Source organism: Triturus cristatus, chromosome 9, assembly GCF_964204655.1.
Source record: "Triturus cristatus chromosome 9, aTriCri1.1, whole genome shotgun sequence".
NCBI lineage: Eukaryota > Metazoa > Chordata > Amphibia > Caudata > Salamandridae > Triturus > Triturus cristatus.
In genome coordinates this window covers 757,528,950-757,555,577 of record NC_140592.1, presented here as the reverse complement: position 1 = coordinate 757,555,577, position 26,628 = coordinate 757,528,950, and the positions used below count along the sequence as shown (strand labels likewise).

The 26,628-nt window shown below is 46.1% G+C and overlaps 1 protein-coding gene across 2 annotated transcripts in view; it reads left to right on the top strand.

Annotated features, from left to right (window-relative positions):
• MTA2 (metastasis associated 1 family member 2) overlaps nt 1-26,628 on the top strand; it is a 521,443-nt gene that overhangs the window by 40,984 nt on the left and 453,831 nt on the right. For both annotated transcript variants that reach the window (XM_085626074.1, XM_085626073.1), the window contains exons 4-7: nt 4,672-4,789; nt 5,072-5,135; nt 23,684-23,801; nt 23,996-24,098. In XM_085626074.1, the coding sequence (XP_085482200.1) occupies nt 4,672-4,789; nt 5,072-5,135; nt 23,684-23,801; nt 23,996-24,098 (403 nt within the window). The remainder of the gene's footprint in view (nt 1-4,671; nt 4,790-5,071; nt 5,136-23,683; nt 23,802-23,995; nt 24,099-26,628) is intronic.

The following is a 26,628-nucleotide window of genomic DNA, read 5'->3' as shown; positions in this document are numbered from 1 at the left end:
TCCACGTCTGCTCTGAGGCTGCCCAGGCTGCCACACAGCAGACACGTTGCTGGACCCCTGGGTGGGAGAGCCCCTGCTCTCCTGGGCCTGCAACAATGCTTATCCTGGGCGAGGGTCTAGATCTCCTCCCCCATTTACCAGGTGCTGACATGTGGCCAGGGTTTGCCAATTTGGGTTTTAGGGAAGGAACATAGGCCCTGGGCACCTGATTGGCAGGAGTCCAGGGCACACTCAGTCAAAGTACATTCAGCAAAAAGTGGGGGCATACCATGCTAGAAAGATAGCACTTTTTTACATGCAGGTCTTGGCATGACCAGATCTAGTTCTGTATGCGCCCCCTGTTATGGACCTCTGCGCGGACATGTTTTCCTTCTGCCATTGTACAGAGTTGGAGAGCACATGAACCGCACACTGGCAGGTCAGGCACACAGTAGAAATCAGCTCTGCAGATGGAATTGTAGTGTTAGACCTCTTGAATTCAGGAGTCATCGGTTGATATACCAGCTCTGCGATGACAAATGATTTGATCTGTGTCAACATTATAAAGTCAGATGTCAATTTAGCTCCTAAGCCCAAGATAAAAAATTGCTTATTTGCTTCTTACTTTCTGAAAGTATCAAAACATACATTCTCACTTCTGCCTGTTCCTAACTACTTTTGTGAGGTACCTGTCATGCCACCTGTCAGAATTATGGAAAAAATTCTAATGCCATATTGAGAGATGACCATGGTGTTTCACAGTGGACATATCTGCATATAAGTCAGTCATGATTATAAATGGGCCAAAACATTCTAACCCATGTCCAGGCTTTCAAATGATGAGTTGGTTGATGCCACACAAGATGTATGCGTTCAGAACATGGAATTGACTGGCTTCCTTTGACAAAGGGTTTTCCTGTCATCCCTAAGCCTACGCATTAAAGGCACTCTACAAGGTAAAAGACAGTAAAGTATTCACCCTTTATGAATGGGGCAAGAAAACAACGTTTGACTGAACATGAACATCTCGTCCTTCAGGATAGGAGTTGTAAGCCATAAGAATTCGGGGTACGAGTGTCCTCCCCTCAGTTTTGAAGTAATAGTGCATGAGCTGCAGTAAATGAATGCCCTCCTCGCCGTACGAAAAATTACCTCATAGCAATAGAAGAACATTCCTGCAAAAAGGTTCTTGTGTAAGAACTGACCCTGTGTGTACTTGCAATACACCAAGATCTCCAGCATTGCTGGGAGAACCTTCAGTACACCAATCCTCGTTGGGAGGCATTTCAGCATGCAATATTGCTGATAGAACTGCACAAAAGCAATTGTTGCTGGGTTGCAAACCCACAGCTGTTTACTTTAATTTGTCATGCTATAACTTGCCATTTTTACCTTCTCAATTACCACTGACACATTTAGCAGTGCATTGCATTCCACAGTGTAGCATTGGGTCTAATGATAAGGCTAAGACGAAAGGCTGAGGTATTGGTCTGGGCCTAGGGAATGGTGGCTGACTAACGAGAAAGGCTTAGAAGAGTCAATGGTGATTTTGGTAAGGGTAGTTTAAATGTATATAATAGGCTGACAGTGTAACGATATTTGAGGAGAACATGATAGGGAAATGGTAGATGAGGAAGTAGTAGAACTGGCAGTGGCAGATTTTCTGGGAGAATCTAAACAAGGCGAGCAATTAACAAAACATACAGGAGACCACACATTACTGTAAGAAGTTTGTGAACATCATTCATTGTTGCAAGAACATTGTTATAACCTGCTGTTGGCTGTAATGTATTCTCTCCATAGATTCTCTGTTCCCTGCTGCTCAGCCAGTGTGATTTCATGGAATGTTGATGTGTGCCTATAAGAGTGTCAGAGAGTGGACTGAGCAGTTAGGATGCTACTCCTGGTGGGGTATTTACCATGTAACTTGTAACCTAAGCTGTCGTTTCTTCAAGAAACGTACAATTTATTAATCTACATGAACTGGCTACATGACTCCTGTCTACCACAAGGGTATCTTTTTAAATACAACAAACACTCAGGCCACCATCTCCAGAGGAACCTTCAGGACACCAGTCCTTATTTAGAGTAATTTTAGGGTCTCTATCGTCACAGAGAGAGTCTCCAGGATACTATTGTTTTGCGTGTGCTCTTACATGATGTGAAGACACACAAAGTGACAAAGAGCATTGCTGAGTAGATTTACTTACCATTATAAAATTACTCTGTGTTCAGCGCAAATTTGTGCTTCTTGACAGCCTGCACAACCCTTAGTAAATCTAGGCCTCAGTACGTTTTGGAGAACTAACGAGAGAACCTCAAGTAACAATTTCTAGCTTACTGGTTTGGAAGCAGTAGCCCTTGACACACCGCAGTAATGCACAAACTTTAGTTTACAATCCAAATCCAATAATATCCAAAATCTGCTAAACAAATTATTGCATGTGCTTTTAGAAACGTCATCAATTCATGTTTCCTTTTTAGGTAGAGCATTCGAGATCTCTTGTATATTCTTTAGTATATACTTATGTGTATGTACTTTTTGGGCTCTGGAGATCAGCCCTAGAACCCGTCAGCTTACGCTTAGGGACTTTTTTTTCCTGTTCAACAGCCTCTATTTAACTGTCTTGATAGAAAACGACCAGTAGAGGTCAGTAAAATACCAGAATTCCTTTCTGCTTGTTCAACTGCCTCTATTCAGCTGTCTTGATAGAAAATGACCAGTAGAGGTCAGTAAAATACCAGAATTGCTTTCTGCTGAGGGACTTTGTTTTTAATTTTTCTTGCAACTGCCTCTATTTCGTTTTCTTGATAGAAAACGACCAGCAGAGGTCAGCCAAATACCAGAATCACTTTAGTATTCTCTAGATTCCAGTCCATAGAAATTGTCTTCCATCAGCACCTGTAGACAATATTTTTTTTCAAATCTTGTATTTTCAGTGTTAGACCACCGAAGGCCCTGATTATATATTAAAAACAGAGCTTTGAACTGTACCATTTCCCACTGAAAGGCAATATTTCTCTCCACGTGTTCCCATACCTGGCGTGTCACGCAGTTTGGTGCTTAGTTTCCCTCCATGTTAAAGAACAGTCGATGTTTCAGCACCCAGGCTAATGTGCTGCATAGCTAAATACATATAAGGTCCTAAAGGCGAGACCGATTGCATTGCAAATGCTTGTTCTTGGATGGTATCTCAGGAGTTTCTGAGGTGTCCAATTTCCTCTTAGGTGGTATAGAGGTGACATGTCCAGTAATGGGGTCAATATGGAGTGTTTTTTGTCTAGGATCTGTTGGATCTGGATGGAAAAGTTCATTGGATCCATTGTCTTTGTTCAGCGCCGAGGATTTCGGCTCAGAGTAGTGTTTTGGCCTGTCCTCTTTAGCTTTAGAAGGGGTTTTTGTCTCCTTCGCCTTATTTGTTGTTTTCGACTCCGAAGGTTTAGTCTGTTTTTTCTGATCCGAAGACTTGGATTGAGTTTGCTTCGGTGCCGAAGAATCCGGTACCTTGGGTTTTGGTGCTGAAGATTCTGGTGTGGACGGGACCTTGGGCTTATGCTTTGGTGCCGAAGATAGTTTTTCGGCACCGTGGTGTGGCTGGCTCGATTCCGGGCTGTCTGAAGGCTTTGTGTGCTTCAGAGCCAGGACTTCTGTAGTCTTGTCTCTGTGTCGACCCGAAGGTGAAGGTGTTACCGGAGCCTTTTGTTTTTTCGGGGCAGGGGCGTTGATATCAGTACTCACGCTCCGTTGACCTAGAGTTATCGTCTGGTCTTCTGAGTCCGATTCTTCGGCTTCGGAGAAGCTGGCTTGTTCATCTCCTGTGTCTGGATCATCGGGGCCTGCCTCGAAGATGTTGTCCGGTGCTGAAACGGCTGATCTTGACATTTCGTGACGTCGAGCCCGGACTTCACGTACAGTCTTCTTGGACCTGAAAGTCACAGGCCTGGCAGTGTCGACTCTTGTGTTCTGGCGAGAGACAAAGGTTGCAGACCTCGTGGAGATCTGTGTGTGGGAATTAAGCCCCACACTTGCATTCTTTAAATGGAATCCTTTCCATATGCTGGTTGATGGTGCCGATCGGCCCAACGGCTCACGTCGACGACCGGATTCGAAAAGGTCTTTGGAAATGGATACACGTCGAGAGAGATAGTGATCGCAACCATACCGTCGAGCAGTGATAGTTTTTGCGAGAAGGGGAATCGAAACCACGTCAACCCGGAGCGCAGCAAATTACATCCGAACCCGATGGCGGAAAAAATCAATCTAAGGATGGAGTCTATGCTCATATGCACTACTAACCAGAGGAGGAGTCACCTAACCTGTGACTACAAGGGCTTCTACAATAACAAAGTGCAAACATCCGAGCCCAGCACCAGATGGGGATCTATGCAAAAGTATGCGGATCTACAGCTCTACATGCCAAGAACAGATGCATACTGGTAGTTTTTTCATTACTTTACGCCATTTGTAACATAGCTAAAAACATTAGCAAAGTGAATAAATCCCACATAGGGAAGACCTATTGGTTTTGCCAATGCTTGTTATTGGATATTGGTATGGTGCAGGCTTTCTGCTTGTGTACTTTGTTCTGTCCTAGTGCGCTTAGAAAATGGATACTCTTTAAGCTTCTTTTGAATGGAATGCTGATTGCGTGCTGTCTTCCTTTTCTAATCTTTGTATTTTTTTCTTTTCAGGGGAGTTTGAGGATGAGTCCAAACAGCCGACTGTGGGGGAGCCACAGCGGCATCAGCTCAAACACAGAGAGCTCTTTCTTTCCCGACAGTTTGAGTCTCTGCCAGCCACTCATATACGGTGATTACATCTCCTGTCTTTGTACACCAATGTTTGCTTAGTGATGCATCTGACAAAAAAAATTGTTATAAGTGAAATACCTGGTGGACTACTGTATACCTCATGTGAGTTCTTCCACCTTACATTAATATCACCAGAAAAATGCTGCATCCTAGAATTCCCTACTCTCTCATGCTGTCCTCCCTCTCACCTGACTTTCTACCTTTCACACTTTGCTGCCTTCATATTCCATGATTGCTACTTGGTTAGTGACCCTGAACTTTGCTGTCTTTTATCCCACAGGGGGAAGTGCAGTGTAACACTACTCAATGAAACAGACATCTTGGGCCAGTACCTAGATAAAGAGGTGAGGTGGCATTTAAATTGGTAGGGGCAGCATTGAGTCTCTGCCTAATACAGTGAAACCTATATTGTCTCAATTTCCTATGGTGCTGGTTGTCTCCTTGTGTTAGCACAAAAGTCCCTTTCCTGCATAGGTTAGTAAAGCAGTGCCATCCCACCTTATGTTTTTCTGGATTACTGTATCTGACTCCTCCAGTCAGCTCAACAGTCATTTGAGACCACTGGAGATGCTACTTGTTGTTGTGGTTATGTTTGGCACCAGAACAGCGTTTTAATGAGTCTGACTGGTTACTAGTGAATATCCTGTGTGGGCGTCAGTGTTCCAGGGCCACAATCTGGGACCAAGTTACTCATTTTGAGAAGCTAACAAGGCTTACTTTAGTTGGGGAATTGGGTTAGAAACTGTGATTCAATGTAACATAGAATATAATAATACAATTGCTGTCCAGTCAATGCTTTACTTTAGAAAAATAATGTTATTTAACAGGTAAATAAATAATTCTGTTAAAACGAAGAGTATCATACAAAAGAAGCTGCTGGCACCTTGGGGAACAGTTGACTGTACATTCTTACAGCATCTTAGCCCCTTGACCCATGTTACAATATGGGTTTCGGTTAACTTTGAGTGGAGGTGATGAGCCAGAGAGCGCATTAGTTGTAGGCAGGGGACTGTCTTGGGAGCACTAAGGGTCTCGGGTTATGGTAAGAGCCAGTCTTCTACAAAACAGTTAGAAAGGTATGCATGGGTTTCAGATGTGGTGTCTGACACCAGTTCTGTACTAATTCTGAAAAGTCTTAAGCCGTCTTTCTAGAAACTGTACTTTCAGAGTTATCGTTCAAAGTCTTGATTCTTTCGTCCTGAAGTCCATTTCCCTTAAGAGCTTGGTTAAGGCTGTGTTCCAGCGGGTGACCTTAATTCTTTGCTTGCCCCTTTCACTATGACCAACTGCTTGTGATACAGGTGCTATTGTTTTAACCTCCAGAGGGAGATAGCATTAAGGGTGGTGATCCAGGACATTGGCTTCCATCGGAGAACTAGCTTTGTCCTCAACTTGTCTCGTTATTTAAATGTGTCTTGACTGGGTTCATGATCCTGGAGATTCCTTTCAACTTGAAACCCTCTGTTTTAGTACCCAAAAAAAGTCACCATTGATTTTTGTCGGATAGCACAGATGTTTAGGAGGTGGAGTTTTAACTGAAGGGATTTTTCTCTATCTTTGACTGGAAATCCAGCTTGTCTTTCAGCCAGTTAAGTTGTTCAGTATTGCAGCCTGACGCCACATTGTTCCAGAGAGCAAGGTGCTATATTGTATGTCTGTAACCTCGCACTCTTTGACCGGGGCTTTTGATTAAGTAAATCTAAGGCATCCGAAACTCCAACGAGCTCTTCCCTCACCGGATAACAGTGGTCATAAGTTTAGGGTTAGCTAGTGAGTAAATGCTACAAAGACTTTGGCGGGTCCTATGTTTGCCCCTAAAACGTTAGGACCTATAGTTCTTTCTCTCCTACCACTAACTGCAGTAAGCTTTGACTGAAAAATCCCATTACTCCTGCAACTAAAGTACTCTAAGGGAGTAGCTTGCCTATCTAATTTAAGTGAACCATTATTTGTGGCCCTTGGACACCTGTGGTAAACAATAGCCAACATTGATACTGCCCAGTAACCAGCACACGGATTTAAAAAAAAACGGCTCCAGAATTGTTCACTTTGTCTGATTCAGTTTCCCACTTGATGTCCATTTTACCATGAAGTCCAAGTGTGTTTTAATAGTGTGTTTTTCTACCCTTATTTGTTCCTCTGTAAGCCAGAGGTTTTGTATTTTATTGTTCAGAATGGAAATTTCATTGTCTCCATGCCTAAACCCTTTGGTAACTTACCAGGAACTTTTAGCCCACCCGTTTAACACTGGTTGGCTTTGTCACTCATTTGCTTGCTTTTTAGGTCGAGCCTAGAGGCAGCGCACATGCGCTGCTCTGTGAGGCATGCTGTAATCCCTCGGTGGATTTTGAACACACCCACCACACACCCATCGCTTTTCATTGGTTACTTGGCCCTCCATAGTTTTCGTTGGTGAATAGAGTACTGTTGTCCTGCCTTGTAGCTGTCTCATTCCCGGCTTGGCGACTGCCCCGGCTACATGGATCCTTTTGAAATGGGCCATATGATCTTGTCTGTGCACTACTTTTTTCTTTTTCCTCAGCTTGTTTATTAACTTTCCTGTTGTGATTCACTTTGCTGCCGCCGCCCTCCCCGTTGTCCTATTCCCTATGTTCCCACCCGTTCGTGTTGACTTTCTTCCTGCCCCCCTCCCTCCATACTTTCTGTTGCATTTCTTCCCGCCCCTCCCGTTGTCTTTGTTGATGCCCTCGCCTACTGTCCGTGTCTTTTTTTTTTTTTTTGTTTATGCCCACTCCTGTTGTCCCCCTCCCGTTGTCCTTGTTCTTCTTCCCACCCCCCTCCATGCTCACTTTCTTCCTGCCCCCCTCCCTTGCTCACCCGTGACCCGCACAGCCAGAACTGCCTGCGGCTTCTGTGTAAGAAACATACTCCACTCAAAGTTATAGGGCGGGATATCAAGTTGTGACTAGAACGAGAATCTCTCATTCAGCTAGGACAATTTCAACCGAGCAACTGAAAAGATCCGAAAAAATCCCATCATAGACCCCATTGGCCAAACTCATCATCTGGGATAGTGACAGCTACCATCCTCCTAAGCGGCAACAACAGGAAAAAATTCCCTTGCCGTATTAAGGGTTGAGCTGTATGTCTCTCAGTCACTTCAATATGTTGAACAATGTACCAACTGCAGGAGATGGGATAAAGTGTATGAAAAGTAAATTATGTGATCTAAAATTGTCTACCATGCAGCTATCCTACTTTTATTAGAGCTACAATGGTGACCTAATTAAAAAGCGTAACTGGCCTTTGACATAATAGGCCACGATACTACCAAGATTAATAAAAGCAGGCCAACATGTTTCTGCCCAACTGACCATACTAGATCGGGCATTCGTCAGGACTATAAGTAGACCTCTATACACTATGAGAAAAACGTAAAAAACAAGAGAAAAGTGATCATACATTTCCTGTTAATCCTTAGATACGAACACAGGAGAGTTGTCACCTAAAAATAAACAATAAAAGTTATTGGTACAGTTTGTCAGTGAAATTATCACTAGCACAACTTTTAACAGTCACAATTGCTTAATACCGAGGTAATGCGCCCAAAGTTTGACGCCATCACGATCGTGCAACACTCAGAAGCAATTAAAAACTTACCCTGCTCTGATAGGGTGTGTGCCTCACCAGTTTTTAATTGCTTCTGAGTGTTGCACGATCGTGATGGCGTCAAACTTTGGGCGCATTACCTCGGTATTAAGCAATTGTGACTGTTAAAAGTTGTGCTAGTGATAATTTCACTGACAAACTGTACCAATAACTTTCATTGTTTATTTTTAGGTGACAACACTCCTGTGTTCGTATCGAAGGATTAACAGGAATTGTATGATCACTTTTCTCTTGTTGTTCACGTTTTTCTCATAGTGTATACATGTCTACTTATGGTCCTGACGAATGCCCGATCTAGTATGGTCAGTTGGGCAGAAACATGTTGGCCTGCTTTTATTAATCTTGGTAGTATCGTGGCCTATTATGTCAAAGGCCAATTACGCTTTTTAATTTTGTCACCATTGTAGCTCTAATAAAAGTATGATAGCTGCATGGTAGACAATTTTAGATCACATAAGTTTTGCAGCGTGAATCTTTCTGGATTCACTATGCTGTGCATTATTCCGCGATCTGGTGGTTGGGTCCGGATTCGTAGTCTTTCTTTTTTTTTTTTTTCGTAGCCCAGGTGGGCGTCAACGTCCCACCATTTGGTGCACCTCTCGTGACGTCGTCGTGCTACCTTTGGGGCGCCATCTTCAGATTCTTTTTTCCGCCGTTGGGTCTGGATCGTCATCGAAGCTCCAGGATTTCAATCGAAGGAAGAAGGAGAAAACGCGAGTTTCATCGAGAAAAAACAGCTGAGATAACAGAGAGGAAGAAATTACATCCGGGACGCGAAGGACGAATTCCCAGGAATTTTCTTCGACGCCCTTGGAGGATGCGCACTCAGAGGCTCTGAGCGCAATGGACAAGACACCATTCAAATTCTGCCCTAACTGCCACCACAAGTTCGCGCAGAAGGACCAGCATCCGGTCTGCAACCTTTGCCTACCAATCGACCACCCGAGCAAGGACTGCAACGCCTGTTCAGCTTTCGCGCCGAAGACGCTCCGAGTGAGAGAACGCCAGAGAAGAGCTAACTTCAGCATGGAAGGCAAAGGTAAGGCCCCGTCGCTTTACGATCTGGGCCTCTCCACCGACGATGAGGACAACATCGCCGAAGGACCCGACAGCTTCACAGTCGCAGAGACCGATACGAAAATGCCTGATGAGGTAAGAGAATCGTCGAGTTCAAAACCCCCGAAAGGGCCTCGAAAACCAGAGACAGACTCTCGAAAATCCGAGTCAAAGTCCTCAAAAGGAGCACCGGCGCCGAATATTTCGACGACCAAGGGTGGATCCATGGACAAAAGGCCGAGCGGATCCTGCGAGAAGGACTCCCTGGTGCCGAAGGACGCCGAAAGGCTGAGTTCGTCGAAAGCAGCCCACGAAGCGGGCCGTTCGACTCAGAAAGATAGGCCAGCGTCGACGCAAGCTCCGTCGAAAAGAGCCGCGGTCGACGTCGAAAGCATCTCCGAAATGGAGAAGAAGAAGAGAAGACTCGAAGCGGAGATGGAGAGCATCCTTCAGAGGAAGAAGGAGTTCGACGCCAAACTGAAAGAATTCCGAATTCCAGCGACTCCGTCGACGGACGTCGTCGAGATCGAGGAGCAGGACGAATTCTACGCCGAAGGGCTGCCAAGAGATCATCATGAGGAGGAGGAAGAAGGCACCTACTATGAAGGCGAAGACTAGGAGGCTGACCAGCAGTCGTTCTACGGCTCGGCGCCATCAACCACTCACGAACTGGATTGGCAAGATATCGACGCCGAAAATCCCGAAGAGCCCGTGGACACGTATCCTTCGAGGCCTTCGCCGCCAGACGACATCGGGGTGTATAATATGGTTGTCAGGAGTGCTGCAGCAGCCTTTGGGGTAAAACTGGACGAGGAGAAGCCGAAAGCTGATTTCCTCCTCGAGACCCTGCTCCCAATTCAGACAAGGAGCCAGTTCCTTCCCATGCTCCAAAGCGTAATGAACCAGGGGAAGGAAGCCTTTAAGGAGCCAGCAACATGCCGGTCCATCATGCCCAGGACGGAGAAGAAATACAAGCACTCCTCCCTGGACCCGCCTTACATCAAGGGAGCGGTCACTGCCGACTCCATCATCGCTTCCACGGCCAGGAGAAGGGCCAACGTGCCAGCGACCTCGGGGCCACCCCCGATAAGGAAAGCAGGAGAATGGACCTCACTGGAAGGAAGGTCGAAAGGAACGCGGCGATGCACTGGCGCATGGCGAACTCCAATCCGCTTCTCAATCGACACCAGTACCAGCACTGGGACGAGATGGGGGAGTTAGTCAAACACCTCCCTGAAGAGTACCGCCAAAGAGCATCCCACCTTGTAGAAGAAGGTAAAAACATAGCCAACTCATGCATTAAAACTGCATTGGACGGGGCGGAAACTTCCAGCAGACTAATGGCCATTGGGATCACCGAACGGAGAAAGGCCTGGCTGAGAATCTCTGGATTCAAACAGGAGGTGCAGAGCAACATATTAAGCACCCCTTTCAACGGTGAGACACTGTTCGGGGCGACGGTGTACGAAAAACTCACCCAGCTGAAGAAAGAGAACGAGACGGCAAGGTCCATGGGGGCCCTACAGTTCAGGGGGATGAGAAGAGGCACTACAACTAGAAGACCCTACGGTAGAGGGGGTAACCAGCAGGGAACATCGCACCAGACGTTCCAGCAGGGACAGCAGGGTGAAAGTCACGGCCAGCAAGGTCAGCAAAAGCAAAACTGGCAGTACCAGCCAAGGGGCCAGTCCTTTCGCGGGAGAGGAAACGGACGTGGCCAAAGGAGACGAGGGAGTGACCAACCCTCATCGAAGTGACTCTGCACGCATGGGGACGCTCACCCCCAACATACACCCAGGGGTGAGGCGCAATGCAAAAACAACAAGGGGGGGAAGAGACCCAATCGCCTACGAACATCCAACACCCGTAGGCGGAAGGCTGGGACTCTACCTACAGGAATGGCAACGTATAACCACGGACATACAACACGGTTACTGCGTGGACTTGGAGGGGACGCCTCCAAACAGAAAACCAAGACGAAGGCAACGCTCAGGTCAGGAGCTTGCTCAACTCAGAGAGGAAACACTGAAGCTGCTCAAACAGAGCCATCGAGCCAGTGCCTTACAAGGAAAGGAACAAAGGGGTCTCCTCGAACTACTTTGTGGTACCAAAAGTAGACGGAAATCTCAGACCCATCCTGGATCTGCGATACCTAAACAAATACATCAGAACACAAGTTCAAAATGACATCACTACAGGAGGTGCTGCCCCAAATAAGGGACGGAGACTTCATGTCCACCGTGGACCTCAAGGATGCCTACCTGCACATCCCAATAAACAGAAAACACAAAAGACTTTTAAGATTCAGCATCAACCAGGACCATTACCAATTCACGACCCTGGCCTTCGGGCTAAAATCAGCACCAAGGGTATTCACGAAATGCCTGTCGGCAGTCGCAGCATACCTACGAAGGAAGGGGATTCATGTGTACCCTTACCTAGACGACTGGCTGATCTAAGCAAACACCCAAGAAAAGTGCGAGAAACACGCAGCGCAGGTGACAAAGACACTGACGAACCTGGGGTTCTCCATACACTGCGGGAAGTCATCAATGAAGCCAGAACAAGTGAAGATTTTCCTGGGAGCAAAAATCAACACCATAGACAAGAAAGTCGTGCCCAGCGACAGGAGAGCAGAAGCCCTACTGAGAGAGACGAGCCTCTACCTGAAGGGGCGAGTTCTGACAGTGAGAACAGTGAGCAAGATCATGGGGATGCTGGCGTCCTGTATCCACCTGGTCCCGAATGTACGACTTCACATGAGACCATTCCAAGAATGGCTACAACAGCAATGGTCACAGGCAAGCGGAAGTTGGGAAGATCTAGTGGTTGTTACGCACGCAGTGCAGGAAGAGAACTTGGTGGAACAGGGACAACATAACTATAGGGAAAAGCCTGGCACCACCAAGCCCAACTGTGACCATCACCACGGACGCATCTCAAAGGGGATGGGGAGCACACATGGACCAACTCAGAGTGAGGGGGTCTGTGTGCTCCGGCAGATGCGGTCAGACATATCAATTACCTAGAATTGAAGACTGTCCTGCTAGCCCTGAAGGCATTCCAGAAGCACCTGTACAACCAGAGAGTGTTGATTCAAACGGACAACACCACAACCATGTTTTATATCAACAAACAGGGGGACACACAGTCGTTCCCCCTTTCCACTCTGGCACAGGAGATTTGGAGATGGGCCATACCTCTCAAGATAGACCTGCTAGCGATTCACCTACCAGGGAAGGACCATGTGGAGGCAGACTAGCTAAGCAGGCAGACCTCGGCTTCACATGAGTGGGAGCTCAATGGGCACGAAACGCAGAAGCTTTTCCAGAAATGGGGAACTCCCACAATAGACCTATTTGCAACACGCCAGAATGCAAAATGCCGAAGCTTCGCGTCCAGGCAACCAGATCAGCAATCCCAAGGGAATGCCCTATGGATAAGCTGGTCAAGGACATTTGCCTACGCCTTTCCGCCGATACCACTGTTACACAGGGTGCTCGAGAAATGCAGAACCAGCAACATGACACTGATCCTGGTGGCACCACAGTGGGCAAGGCAGACTTGGTTCTCCCAAATTCTGGAAATGGCTCAAGGGAATCCCCACAGATTCACAAGAAGAAAGGACCTGCTCTCCATGCAGAACGGAGAGGTTCTACATCCAGAGCCAGAAAGCCTCAGCCTGGCGGCATGGCTCCTGAAGAGTTAGTTTGCGGACCTTAGATTGCCTGCAAGCACTATGCGAGTGCTGCGAGAGGCAAGGAGACCAACTACACGCAAATGCTATAGTGCAAAATGGAAAAGATTTACAATATAGTGTGGCAAAAAAGGCCTGCAGAATAAAATGACAAAGGACTCAACAGTGCTGAGATACCTCACGCACCTTCTGAAAAATAACCTATGCTCCACCTCCCTAAGGGTACACCTAGCGGCGATAGTAGCCTACACAAGAGGGGAGAAGGGTGGAAGTTTCTTTACGTCGCAGGTAGTAAAGAGATTCATGGAAGGAGCGAAACGAATCGCGCCACCTAAAAGGTTGCCGCCGCCGGCATGGAACCTTAACGTGGTCCTGACGGAGCTGATAAAAGCACCATTTGAACCCATACACAAGGCATCAATGCAAATGTTGACTATGAAAACTGCATTTCTGGTAGCCATAACCTCGCTACGCAGGGTGAGCGAACTGCAAGCACTAACGCTACAAGAGCCCTACATACAGATACACAAGGACAGGGTTGTCCTTGAGAACGGACCCACACTTCATGCCTAAGGTCGTGTTGGCATTCCATTTGAACCAGAGTATTCAGATACCGAGTTTCTTTCAAAACCCAACTTCGAACGCAGAAAGGGCTCTACACACTCTAGACGCTAGGAGAGCGGTGATGCACTACATTGAGAGGACCAAGGAGCACAGAAAAACTCAGCAGCTCTTTGTGTCCTTTGCATCAAGCTTCATGGGGAGACCAATGACAAAGGGCACCATTGCTAGATGGATTGCACTAACTATACAGTTTTGCCACAATCAGGCAGGACAGGAGCCTAACGGAGGGGCCTCAAGCTCACTCCACAAGAAAGGGGCAACCATTGCCTTTCTGGCAAACACGCCCATTCAGGACATATGCCTGGCGGCAACATGGGCTTCGGTGCACACGTTCACCAAGCACTACTGCGTGGACATACAGAAGGAAGCACAAGTAGGACAGAAGGTGCTTCAACACCTATTCAACGACCAACGCTCATCTACCACCCAGCTGACACAAAGATAACAAACCGCTACAAAGTCTATGCACCGCATAGTGAATCCAGAAAGATTCACGCTGCAAAACTAATAGTTTCTTACCTGTCGGTGTAGTTTTGCAGCTTGAAGATCTTTCTGGATTCACTAGCGAACCCACCCACCTCCGCCAGGAAGATGAGGCTGGAGGAAGAGGGGGAAAAACAGAGAAGTACAGAAGGAATGAAATACTACCGAAAAATGGACCTATAAGTTAATCATTCGCCTAGTGTTAAAAAAAAAAAAAAAAAAAAGAGAGAGGAAAAAAGAACCCGAAGATGGCGCCCCAAAGGTGGGACTTCCGCAGGAAGCACGACGACGTCACGAGAGGTGCACCAAATGGTGGGACGTCTACGCCCACCTGGGCTACAAGAAGAAGAAAATAAAATAAAAAAAGACTACGAATCCGGACCCAACCACCAGATCGCGGAATAATGCACAGCATAGTGAATCCAGAAAGATCTTCAAGCTGCAAAACTACACCGACAGGTAAGAAACTATTCGTTACCTTTCATACACTTTATCCCATCTCCTGCAGTTGGTACATTGTTCAACATATTGAAGTGACTGAGAGACATACAGCTCAACCCTTAATACGGCAAGGAAATTTTTTCCTGTTGCCGCTTAGGAGGATGGTAGCTGTCACTATCCCAGATGATGAGTTTGGCCAATGGGGTCGATGATGGGATTTTTTCGGATCTTTTCAGTTTCTCTGTTGAAATTGTCCTAGCTGAATGAGAGATTCTCGTTCTAGTCACAACTTGATATCCCGCCCTTTAACTTTGAGTGGCAGGTAGTATAGACCTGTTCAACTTCTGTGTTTGTACTGGTATATTGTGGGGATAAAGTTGAACTATAGGTCTCTAAATATCCGTCCCCTGGACCCTTATTTAAAACGGTGTTGTGTTATTAGAAACATACTCCACACAGCAAAGAGGAAGGGGTTGTCAGCTCGGTTATCATCTCATGCTTAGCCTTCAGCTGTAACTGAATAAACTGGTAAGGAAATGTCTACAGATTCAATGTGTACTGTATGCCCATTTGTTACATCAAACCCGAGTGCCCTTGATCTTAAAATGTGTAGCCGCCAGCAAAATATGTGGCTCTTAGCCCGAGTGTTATTATTAACAAGTTACACGAAGAATAAGTTACATTTTATTGTGTTCAGTTATCTCACTCATTCGTGTGCCCCTTGCTTATAGTCCCCCAAAAGTGCCCAGTAATCACAGGGCGGTCACCAGACATGTCCCTGCCATGTACGTGCAGCACCAATGCCCCTGGGCCGGCAGTGCAGATGTGGCGCAGTCATTTTTAGGACTCGGCTGGCGTTGGAGCGCGCATGCGCTCCTTGCATCGAGACTTCTAGTAATCAAGCTTAGTTCGGAGAAGCGGACTCGAGGCACGCCCTTCATTTTCATTGGGTAGCGTCAGCGTTTGTTAAATGCTGGCTTACCATTGAAAAGGAGGGTTTTAGGTTGCCTCCCTTTGGCTTTTTGGGACGGCCTACTTGGACTCCCTTGCCTGCTTTACGCTGGTCGTAAACGTTTTCTTATCTTTATGGGACCATGTGTTTAAACCTATGGCCCCATAAAGACAAGAGGTCACTGCCGGGAGCTTCATCGGCTGTGGGCTCCTACATAACCGCAAGCCGAGCTGGAAATGGCCCAGAGTCGCAGGTTGCCTAGCAGCGCAGGGGGGCTTGTCTCTTTGTTTCTTCATTCCAGTCCTTCAGCTACTCCGTTTTTTCATTTCATCTCTTCTCCATTTCTGTCATCCTCCCCACACACTTTGTTTTTCTCACCGTTTGTTTCTAGCTTATACTTGTAGTCTCCTGTGTACATTTTTGACATTTTCAGTTTCTTAGTTGCGAACTCGCTTTAGTTCTTACCTGGAGTGATGCCCGTCGTGTGTGTGTGTGGCTTCCTGTCCTTCCAAATGAAGGGTTCTGGGAAGGCGGGAGCTTTATTTTTGCCTCCTGCCGCGGTGTTTTCTTTTACTTGACTCGCTCACACTTCGTGTCTTTCCCCTCTCAAAGAGCCAGTGCGACAGTAAAGTAGGGGAAGGGGCGTGCGGTGCTACACACAGAGCTTTAATTCTTCAGAGTCGGAAAAACAAGATCAGCACATCTGGATGGAGGACTGAGAGGGGAGGAGGGAGGACAGAACCCCTCTCAGGGGGCCAGACTTCCCCAGGCACAGACTTGAGTTCACGTTTCTGCTCTCCAGACTGAAGGCCCACACACACTGGAGAGGAAGGAGGCCACACACCCTAGAAAATCTGAAACCGCGATCTAAGCAATGATATTATAGTTCTTTCAATCTTTTAGTGCAGCGTATAGAGAGAGAGCAAGGCCCGTCTCTGTTCGAAAGTGAAAGTAACAGAGTCTGAGTGACGCACAAGGTGTTCTCACCACGTGTAACCACCTGCTTTGTTGAGACCGGTTGTGCTGATGCTGAACCGAGTCGGGACCATGCTGACAGTGACGTGTATTTCTTATTTATTCCGTTACTGTTCATCTTGTTTACCTCGGTAATTATCATTGACCAATTATTGTACCATGCTAAAATCTGTTCTGCTACAACTGTCAATGCGTGATTTGATTTCAGCGTCTTGTTGCATCACTCTGAACAGCGCCATGACACCCGGCTGCTGTGTTTAGACAGCTAATAAACTGAAGTTCAAATATGTGCTGGCTGTACCGGGGAAAACATGAGGCTACCTCTAACCCACCCAAACAACGTTTTTAGGTCTCGCCTACTCTCTACTGCTCACTCTCTCTCTACTGCTCACTCTCTCTACTGCTCACTCTCACTGCTCACTCTCTCTCTCTCTACTGCTCACTCTCTCTCTACTGCTCACTCTCTCTCTACTGCTCACTCTCTCTCTCTACTGCTCACTCTCTCTCTCTACTGCTCACTCTCTCTCTCTACTGCTCACTCTCTCTCTACTGCTCACTCTCTCTCTCTACTGCTCACTCTCTCTCTCTACTGCTCACTCTCTCTCTCTACTGCTCACTCTCTCTCTCTACTGCTCACTCTCTCTCTCTACTGCTCACTCTCTCTCTCTACGGCTCACTCTCTCTCTGGCTCACTCTCTCTCTCTACGGCTCACTCTCTCTCTCTACGGCTCACTCTCTCTCTCTGCCGCTCACTCTCTCTCTGCCGCTCACTCTCTCTCTGCCGCTCACTCTCTCTCTGCCGCTCACTCTCTCTCTGCCGCTCACTCTCTCTCTGCCGCTCACTCTCTCTCTGCCGCTCACGGACTCTCTGCCGCTCACGGACTCTCTGCCGCTCACGGACTCTCTGCCGCTCACGGACTCTCTGCCGCTCTCCACGCACACATATGCACACATATATATAAATGTGCATATATATATATATATATATATATATATATGTGTGTGTGTATATACATACATATATAAACGTGTGTATATTTATATACATCTGCATATCTATTTAAATACAAATATAGATGCATGCATACATATACATATACATGTTATGTATAAAGGCAAAGCTAAAAAGCCACCTAATTACAAACCGAATTGCTTTAACTTAAACGAGGGCGAGACCTGTTGCATTTTCAAGGCTTGTTATCAACATGCACCCAAGCCCATGGGGCTTCCGTGCCTTAATTAGTAGCTGTGAGAAAGTGGCTCTGTATATACTGTTCCCAAATAGGTACAGGCTGTACAGAGTCCACAGAGGTTTGGCAGAGGCTAAAGTTAGATATAACCTTACTCTCTAAAGTGGTAGCTTGGTCGAGCAGTAAGGCAGTATCAGAGGACAGTGTAAAGCATTTGTTGCACACACTCAGTCAGCAAATGATCTCACACACTCAATAACTGAACTCTAGGCCAATGGCTTATATATAAAAAATATATGCTTGTTTTATTTAAGAACCAACAATAGGTATTAAAATATACTTTCTCAGAATGAGATGCTTTATATAAATACTTTTTCAATATGCATTTGGCTTTTGTAGAAAGTTACAAGTGGTTGCAATAGGCAACACAATTTTAAACACAATAATGCATTGAGTTCAATGGAAGTTTCAAGTTATTTGCAATAGATTACTTTTTAGGATTACTTTTGTGATTCCAGGACTGGATCCTAGATTCAGTCCTGGAAAAGTACTTAAAAGCAAGTGATAAAAGTCGACTTAGTCACTGTTATGATTTTTAGACAATATTCTGCGACTTTAAAAATTGACACTTAGAAATATTTCATAGAAAACAGTCAATGATTCCCTATGGCAGAAAATTCAAGTTGCAGGTATAGTATGTTCTCGTTACTTTTGTAATCTAGTACTTGGTGCCTAGACTCAGTACTGGGACATTTATCCAAAACAGGTAATTAATTACGTTTTCACGATTTATACGATTTTTAAAGAATATTTAAAGTTTGCAGAAATCGACACTTAGATGGAATACCACAGAAAAAGTCAATGGTTTCCTATGGAAGAAAATTGGGTTACTGGTAAGTACGGTTGTGAATATTTTTCAGAGTCCGTGCTGGGTACCAAGATCCAGCACTGGAAGTTCACCTAATAGCAGGTGAGTATTTTCGTTTTCGTTACTCGGCTGATTTTTGGTGAATATTTTAAGTTTTGAAAAGTCTACACTTAGAAGAAATTTCAGGAAAAACCCGTCAATTTTACCCTATGGAGAAAAGTGAGTTATCGGCTTTAAGGTAAGTACTCGACTGACAGAGAAGGTTCTGGGCATAGACTCAGGGGTCTCCCAGGGTCAGGTAGGTACAGTTGTTACATCCTCAGCCGGGTGCAGAGAGAGTTAGGCCCAATGTTATCCTATGGGAGGCAGGGGGGCCTTGGTTGGTGGCTGCTGACTAGCAGGCCACGTGGCTGTGGGAGCTGGGCTCCTGGTCACTTGCTCAGGCAAATGGGGAAGTAGATGGGTGTAGAGGTTACACTGCCAGGACCACTCGGACGGCTGGGTGCAGGGTGCTTTTGAGCCTTCGGGCGCTCAATTGATTTCAATGGAAAAGCTCCGGTTTAGAAAAAGACTGCAAGCTCGGGGACGAAGATTCTTCAGGTGCCACCACCACTTCGAGAGGTAAGTTGGGTAGTTGGAGGATAGGTAGGTACCCCAGAGTTGGGCACAGGGGGCTGCTGGGTGCAGGGGTGCCTTTTGGTGTCGGGAAATCTTACCCTCTGTTGATCGCGGTTGGAGGGGCACCTTGTTCTGAGGGTGCAGGCTTCTTCAGGAGCGTCGAGGGAAGTCCTTGGGTCCTTAGCTGTGGGGTCGTCCTCGTGGTCTTTATTCACTCTGGCACAGGCCAGGCTTGGGGGGTGCAGTGTGTGAAGGGTTCGCGGTTCCGGGCTGATGCCAGGGATTAGAAGCAGATTTTGAGTAGAGCCTCTACTCATGGGAGTCCCATGGGCTTAGAGCCAAAAGGTAGCCAGGTCCTCCGGGGTTTGTGAGGTTGCTGGCCACAAGAGATGCCGGGTTGGAGCAGGAGCAGGTTCGAGGGTCGACGGGCCGGTAGGGCTGGGGCCAAAGCAGTTTGTCTTCCTCTTCTTAGCAGCTGCAGGGCAGGTCTTCTTTCTTCTAGCTCTTCTTCGGATTTTGGAATCTGGGGAAGGAAGGTTCAAGGTGCCCCTAAATACTAGATTTAGGGGCGTTCCAGGTAGGTGAAGGGCAGGGACAAATGGGTCCCTGTCCTGGGGTGGGTACACCCCCTATCCTGCCTCTCTCCTGTGGGAGGGGGGCAGTAGCCTAGTCCTGACTGGGCAGGGATCCCCATCTTCAAGATGGCGAGAGCCCGGAGATGTGCTTCACCTCGCCTCTCCCACCTGAGGGGTGGGGTTGGCAGGCTGGCACAGCCCCTGTCCTTATTTGGGGTTTCCGGCCAATCTTCCCGACAGTGAGGGGTTGCAGTGGCCTGGGAAAGCTCACAGAGGCGGCACGTCTTTTGATGCTTCCCTCTGCCCATCCTGGGGGAGGAGATCTAGCACCTCGCCCAGGATGTGCATTGTTGCAGGCCCAGGAGAGCAGGGTTTCTCCTACCCAGGGGTGCAGCAACATGTCTGCTGTGTGACAGCCTAGGCAGCGCCTCAGACCACATGTAGATTGTTGGTTAGGTTTCAGGGGGCATCTCTAAGATGCCCTCTGGGGTGCTTGGTACATTAAATCATACACTGGCATCCGTGCGGGTTTAATGTGCTGAAGTTTGATACCAAACTTCTCAGTCTTCAGTGTTGCCATTATGTTGCTGTGGAGTTCGTGTTTGACGAGCTCTCAGCACCATGTACTCGTAAATGGCAGCACTGCACTTACAGTGCCCAGGAATGGACCTGGGTACTGTAGGGGCACATGCTCCTGCTCCCGTGCCCACACCACTGGCATAGGGCAACCAGCTAGAGGGGTGGCTGATGTATGCCAGGGCAGCGTAGGTGGTGGGCATGGCACACAGAGATGTGTTCTATGTCGACTCTTTGTTTTGTCCTGTACCTAGACACTCAGCCTGCAAGGGCAGCGTGTGTGTGTTAGGGTACGGGGCCTCTAAGGGTGGCACAATAAGTTCTGCAGCCCTTAGAGGCCTTCCCTGGTCACCAGGCCCTGGGTGCCTAGGGTACCATTTACCAGGGGCTGACATGTGGCCAGGGTTTGCCAATTTGGGTTTTAGGTAAGGAACATAGGCCCTGGGCACCTGATTGGCAGGAGTCCAGGGCACACTCAGTCAAAGTACATTCAGCAATTCAGCAAAAAGTGGGGGTATACCATGTAAGAAAGATGGCACTTCCTCACAGTAGCTGCACTCTTAGCGGTGTGAGAGCTCCTGTAAGTGCGGGCCGTTCGCTGAAAAGGGATGTGTAGCGAGGACTTTGAGGGCTCGGCAACCGGTCTGCTCGAGACCGGTCTGTTTTGACTGAACATGTTAACAAAGCAAGCCTAAAAGGATGAGCCTTAAAACCATTCGGTTGGAGCTATTTTCCCACCCATCTCCGCCTACTGACGCTGGACCCCTTAAAAAAGCAGAGCAAAACCTCCAAATACAAGCTAATTTTTTTTCTTTTAGTGTTTTTCCACAAAATGCATGAAGCATTGCAGTCTATTTAGACTGGGTAATATATCCCCCTCGCCCCATTATAATCCTAATCAGGCTGTAAAATTGTAGCGGAAACCAGCCCACGTCCAAATTTAGAATGAATTCTTGGCAGTCTGGGTTGTCTGCCACTGAGGTGTTCGCTCTTTCACTCTCCCCGTCATGTAAAAGAGGCCTGTCTGGCAACAGTAAACCTCCTAATACAGGTGTTTATTGCATAAGGTTTTGAATTGTGTGGAATTACATTTTTATACTATTGGCGATCATACAGTTTAATTAAATATCCGAGTACAAAACCGCAGCTATGATTAAGATTCCTTGTTTTCCATATTTTTGTCACAAAGTATAAATTCTAAAATTGTTTTAAGGCTGAGCTGGTAATTCATAGCCTCGCATGCCAAGGTTTACTGCTAGTCGTGTTTGCAGTTCTAGCCCGTTCCAGAACAGAAGTTTGCTCTGGGCTGACCTTGCCTTTACTCACAAGTCTTTAGTCTTCTGTCTTAGCCTGCAGCAGTAGATGATGAATGTTTGTCCTTGCCCTTGTAGCCTTCCACTTAGTGGTCCATTTTGTAATTCCAGGGGTGGGGGTAATCTCTGTGTGCGCGACAGTAAATCACTACTAGTAATCTTGGTAATATTCCCATACAGCAGTTGCGTATGTAAATCTGTTGTGCACCTTTTAGACTTAGTGCCTTTGGATGCGTTATCTCCTATATTAAAATCGCACACAGTTGGATATCAATGTTATGCGGAAACTTTGCCTGACTTAAATATTGTGCCCTAAATATTAAATATGAAAACAATAGAGTTCCACTGGGTTAGATTGTCTATTAATTCCAATGGGAAATTATTTTTCTAGATATTTAGACACAGCATTGATGTCAAACAATATTCTAACAACTGCACACCCTTTCATGTTTGGTGTTTGTTGACGATGATGCACAAAATCTGTAGTAGATCTGATGCACATGGTGCGAGCAGTTTTTTCAATTAAACTCTGGAGAAGGGTGCCTTGTGAATAGAGGCGTGGGGGAGGAGGGCTGTGATGTCTCTGGCGTATTTTTCATAGGCTGTTCAATACTGTAATGATGCAGGCGCACACACAACGTTATAGTACTGTGACTTACATCGAGGCACTTGCCTTTCTGTCTGTGCGTTAAAATGCCATGGAATGTGTTTATAAATGTTTCCTAAGGCAAGCATGTATTCCTGAATCAAAGTGCATGACCCATTGTGTAATAATTGTATAGCTCTTCAATTCCTGGTGGCGCAGCACCCAGGATAATATGCTGCATGGTTAAACATTTAGAAGATCTATTGGCTATGCCAATGCTTGCTATTCGGTTGCTTTCCTCGTCTTAACTGGTCTTGTGTTTGGACCTTTTCTTCCACTTCAAATTTAAAGAACAAAATGTTCTCTTTTTGCTTGAGCACTCAATCAAAGTGTGATTTTTTTCCATCGTTCTCCTTCATGTGCTTCTGTTCCTCTACCAAATAGTTGTCCTTCATGCCCTGTGTTACAAGCTGTTGAGTTTTCCTCTGCCAATCTCCCTCCCCGTGGTCCATGTTGCTTTCTCATTTGTGTCCTCCCCACGCCCCCATGTGTGTTGCTTTTCTCATCCCCCACTGACTCCTTGTTGTTTCCTCCCATGGCCAGTTATTTATTTTTAATATATATTTTTTTGTGCGGTATGGAGTTGTTAAATAAAAAAAAAAAAAACGGCCCACATTGTATTATAGTCCTAATGACGCACGCATGCCCGTGCCTTTTTCTTACACTGATTTTTTTTTTTTTGTTGCTTTTGGCCATGCTGCACATGCAGATGTAGCACTGCATTGCCAAAGGGCATAGGCCCAATGCGCATCCTTTTGACATTGTCAATGCTTTGTTAATATTTGCTTTCCTCATTTAGTAGTATCTTTGTTTCTTCTCCTTCAGATAAACATCATGCGTCTCAGGCATGTCTGTGCGTGGGGAGGAAGGAACATCACGCCACTTTCATAACCTAAACTCTAAACATTTGTGTGCATAAACTTGCAGCCCCAACCTCCTTTCAGAATGGCTGCTTTTCTGCAGTTTTCATTCTCCTCCAGACCATTCCTCAACTAGAGTTTTGTTTCCTTCTGTCCTTTTGTACTTTTAATGCTGTTTCTGGTGTCATCCGCTTTGTAGTTCTGTCCCTGTGCTTTGTGGGTGCTGCTGTCCCTCTCGCTTTGTGGGTGCTGCTGTCCCTCTCACTTTGCGGTGCAGATTCATAAGGAAGGAGTGGTGCTTAAGGCTAGGAGTGCAGGATTTATTAAAGGTAAAAGTGGTAGTAAGAGGCCCACACCCTCACCCAAAGCTCTCTTGGTACTTTTTTAGGATTGTTTTTTCTATTCACTGGTATTCGATCCTGTTCAGAAGACACTTCTTGCAGACCAAGGAGAGATTCGAGTTGGATCCAAGTACCAAGCTGATATCCCGGATCAGCTGGCTGAAGGTAGGCTATACATTGATGGGGTCAGAGGGGTAGCGAAGTGCAGTTAAAGTGAGTGGATGGATGAACAGTGAATGAACAGGACCAGTGTTGGAGGAAGGTATTTGAGCTCAGTTCTAAAATACGATTTTTTTATAGACCCTTTATTTATTTTTTAACCATTTTAGTCTTTTCCTTTAATTTCTATCCATCTGCAGGAGAATCAGATAACCGTGTTCAGCAGAAAATGGAGCTGAAAGTATGGGACCCTGAAAACCCCCTCACTGATCGGCAAATTGACCAGTTTCTGGTTGTTGCACGGTAAGAGCATTTGTCTTGTTAAAACGGTCTAGTGATCACTGAAGCTTACTTGTATATGCCTCACTATTAAGAGCTACCTTAGCATAAAGTACAACCAATTCCTGTGCTCATCAGCTTCAGTTTAGCTCCAGGGTTGTCATTTTGACAATGACCGTTTAAGGGAACGGTTGGTGGTACTGTGCAGGTTAGTAATGTTTCCAGATTCGGGTTGCAACTCACAGCTAGTGAATAATAACCACCAAGCGCTGTAGTTGATATTTTTTTTTAATCCTAAAATCTCTCAAATTCACTGGGGTTATGGTGCTTTTGTGCTATCTCGTGACAGAGCACCATAAGTGTAATCCCATACTCTATAGCATTTCAAGGTAATTAACAATTCACTTCTTTTTTTCCATTAGCTACTCCATAGATTGCAAGCCCCAACTACAGCTGCTAGTCTTGGCTAACCACTTCCAGTGGTGTGAATAGTGAGGGTTGCTGCTTTCAGCAATGAAGACTGGTGTGCAGTCAATAAATAATACTGAGTCTCCACCACCTTTTCTTGTCCAAGCCCCTTTTATAGAGTCAAGCAGCAGACCACTACACTTCACATTTTGCAATGATTTTAAAGCTCTCGAGCATGGATGCTTTTCCTGATTGGAAAATATCATTTCCTAGACGAAGTGGCTTAATTCTAAAATCTGGATGCTTTTTGTTGATATTCTTTGTTCTGCTCTCACCTTCAGCCATGAGGGTAAACTAGAACAAGCATTGGCGTAGCCAATAGGTGTCGCCTTTGGGACCTTATAAGTGTTTTGCCATGCAACAGTTGTTGTTGCTCCAAGGATATTGTGCTGCATAACTAAATACTTATAAGGTCCCAAAAGCGAGACCTATTGGCTATGCCAATGCTTGTTTGTTGTGGATAATTAGCCAAGCTCACCATCAGTTGTACTGTCTTGGGGAATCGCTGTGAGAGGGAAACTTCCGGCATCAACGGTACAGCCCAGGGCATCTGCATTAGGAGCAAAGCCTATGATACGTACATGAATTAGAGCAGCAGGTATAGTGGGAGGCCAAAGAGATACAAAACTGTACCAGTGGAAATTCAGGATTGTAGGCAGCTTTTTGGCGAACTTCTATAATATAACTCTGGAAATGTTAGAGCGCGAAGGTGAGAGTCCACAAATAACGGAAGAAACCAGGCTGCAGTGATATTAAATCGAGTGCCTGACAGGAGCTACTAAATGTTGCCAGATGAGGCGCACAGATGCTGCACTCACGCAATCTGTACAGCGCCCCCTGCTGGTGAAGTGGAGTGAGTGCAGCATCTCGCACTGCTCCTACAGATGCCATCAGCTGGGAAGGAAGTCTCGTTTGGAATAATGTCCATGACTACTCCTGCAGGAAAGGAGACACAAAGCACGCCCAATTCTTTTTAAATGCATACATACTTGTCCTTAACAGCACAAGGTAGTCTGTTAACTTTGCAAATGCGAGCTGACTTGGGCTGCATTATTTGTTATGCATCGCATATGCAGCATCGCATATGCAGCATACAAGCACATAGCAGTGCAAGAATCAAAGGGTTCTGCAATCCATACATTAATACAATTTATTATGTATGCGTTCTGCGTGGGCACTCGCTTCCATCCAGTTAGTCTGTGTAGAATGAAGCCATGTATGACAATCAGTGAGGGGAAGCCTTTGATAAATCCACGGCGCTGTATTTCTTTTGAGGCGCTGCTATCTTATGTAAACAGTAATGCAAATATCTTAAACAAATTGACTCGAGGCTATTTACTGCTGCCTTCCCACCGCCATAACTGCAAGGGTCTGCTGTGTTGCTGGGTTTGATATGATTTGATCAAATCTTCACAGTAATAAAATCGAGAAACGAATTCTGGGGAGCCAATGAGACAGGTCACTGACTTATGTTTCTGAAAAGAAAAAACACGTATGGACCATTGGCTCATTATTGACATCTATAAAAACATTTTGACCAAGTATAATTTGACGTTCTGTGAGCCATTTCTTTTTTAAATGTAATTTTCAAAGCTACAGGCCTTTTTGTTGGCAGAAAACAAAGTTGACCTGTACTCCTACATAAATTACACATCCCTTTCAAAAATAAATAGGCGTGCTACTAGTGCACCCAAGTGTGATACGTGCACACAATAAAATGAAACCAGGGTCATTGACGGCGGAGCCATCTGCGGCCTGTGTCTGTGGCCTACGCCCACTACGGAGTGCTAGTTTCAGCCACGAGGTTCTCTGAGAGCTGTGGGACCGTGCACGAAAGACAGATAGCGGTGAAGGCTGGCGGTTCGCGCGTGCACGCTCGCCTGAACGCAAGCTTGTCGCCAGGCAGCAGCGCTTTAAAAACTCACCTACTAAAGTCTCTCCGAGCAGGGCATGCGCGCTGACTCAGCGAGACCTAAAAAGGTATGAGAGCACCAACCCCCTCAGCTCTCCTGGTTTGTCATTTGCAGAAATATTAACTCCATTCCAATTTATAATTCACTTCTGTTTTTAAGAAAGAAGTCCTGAA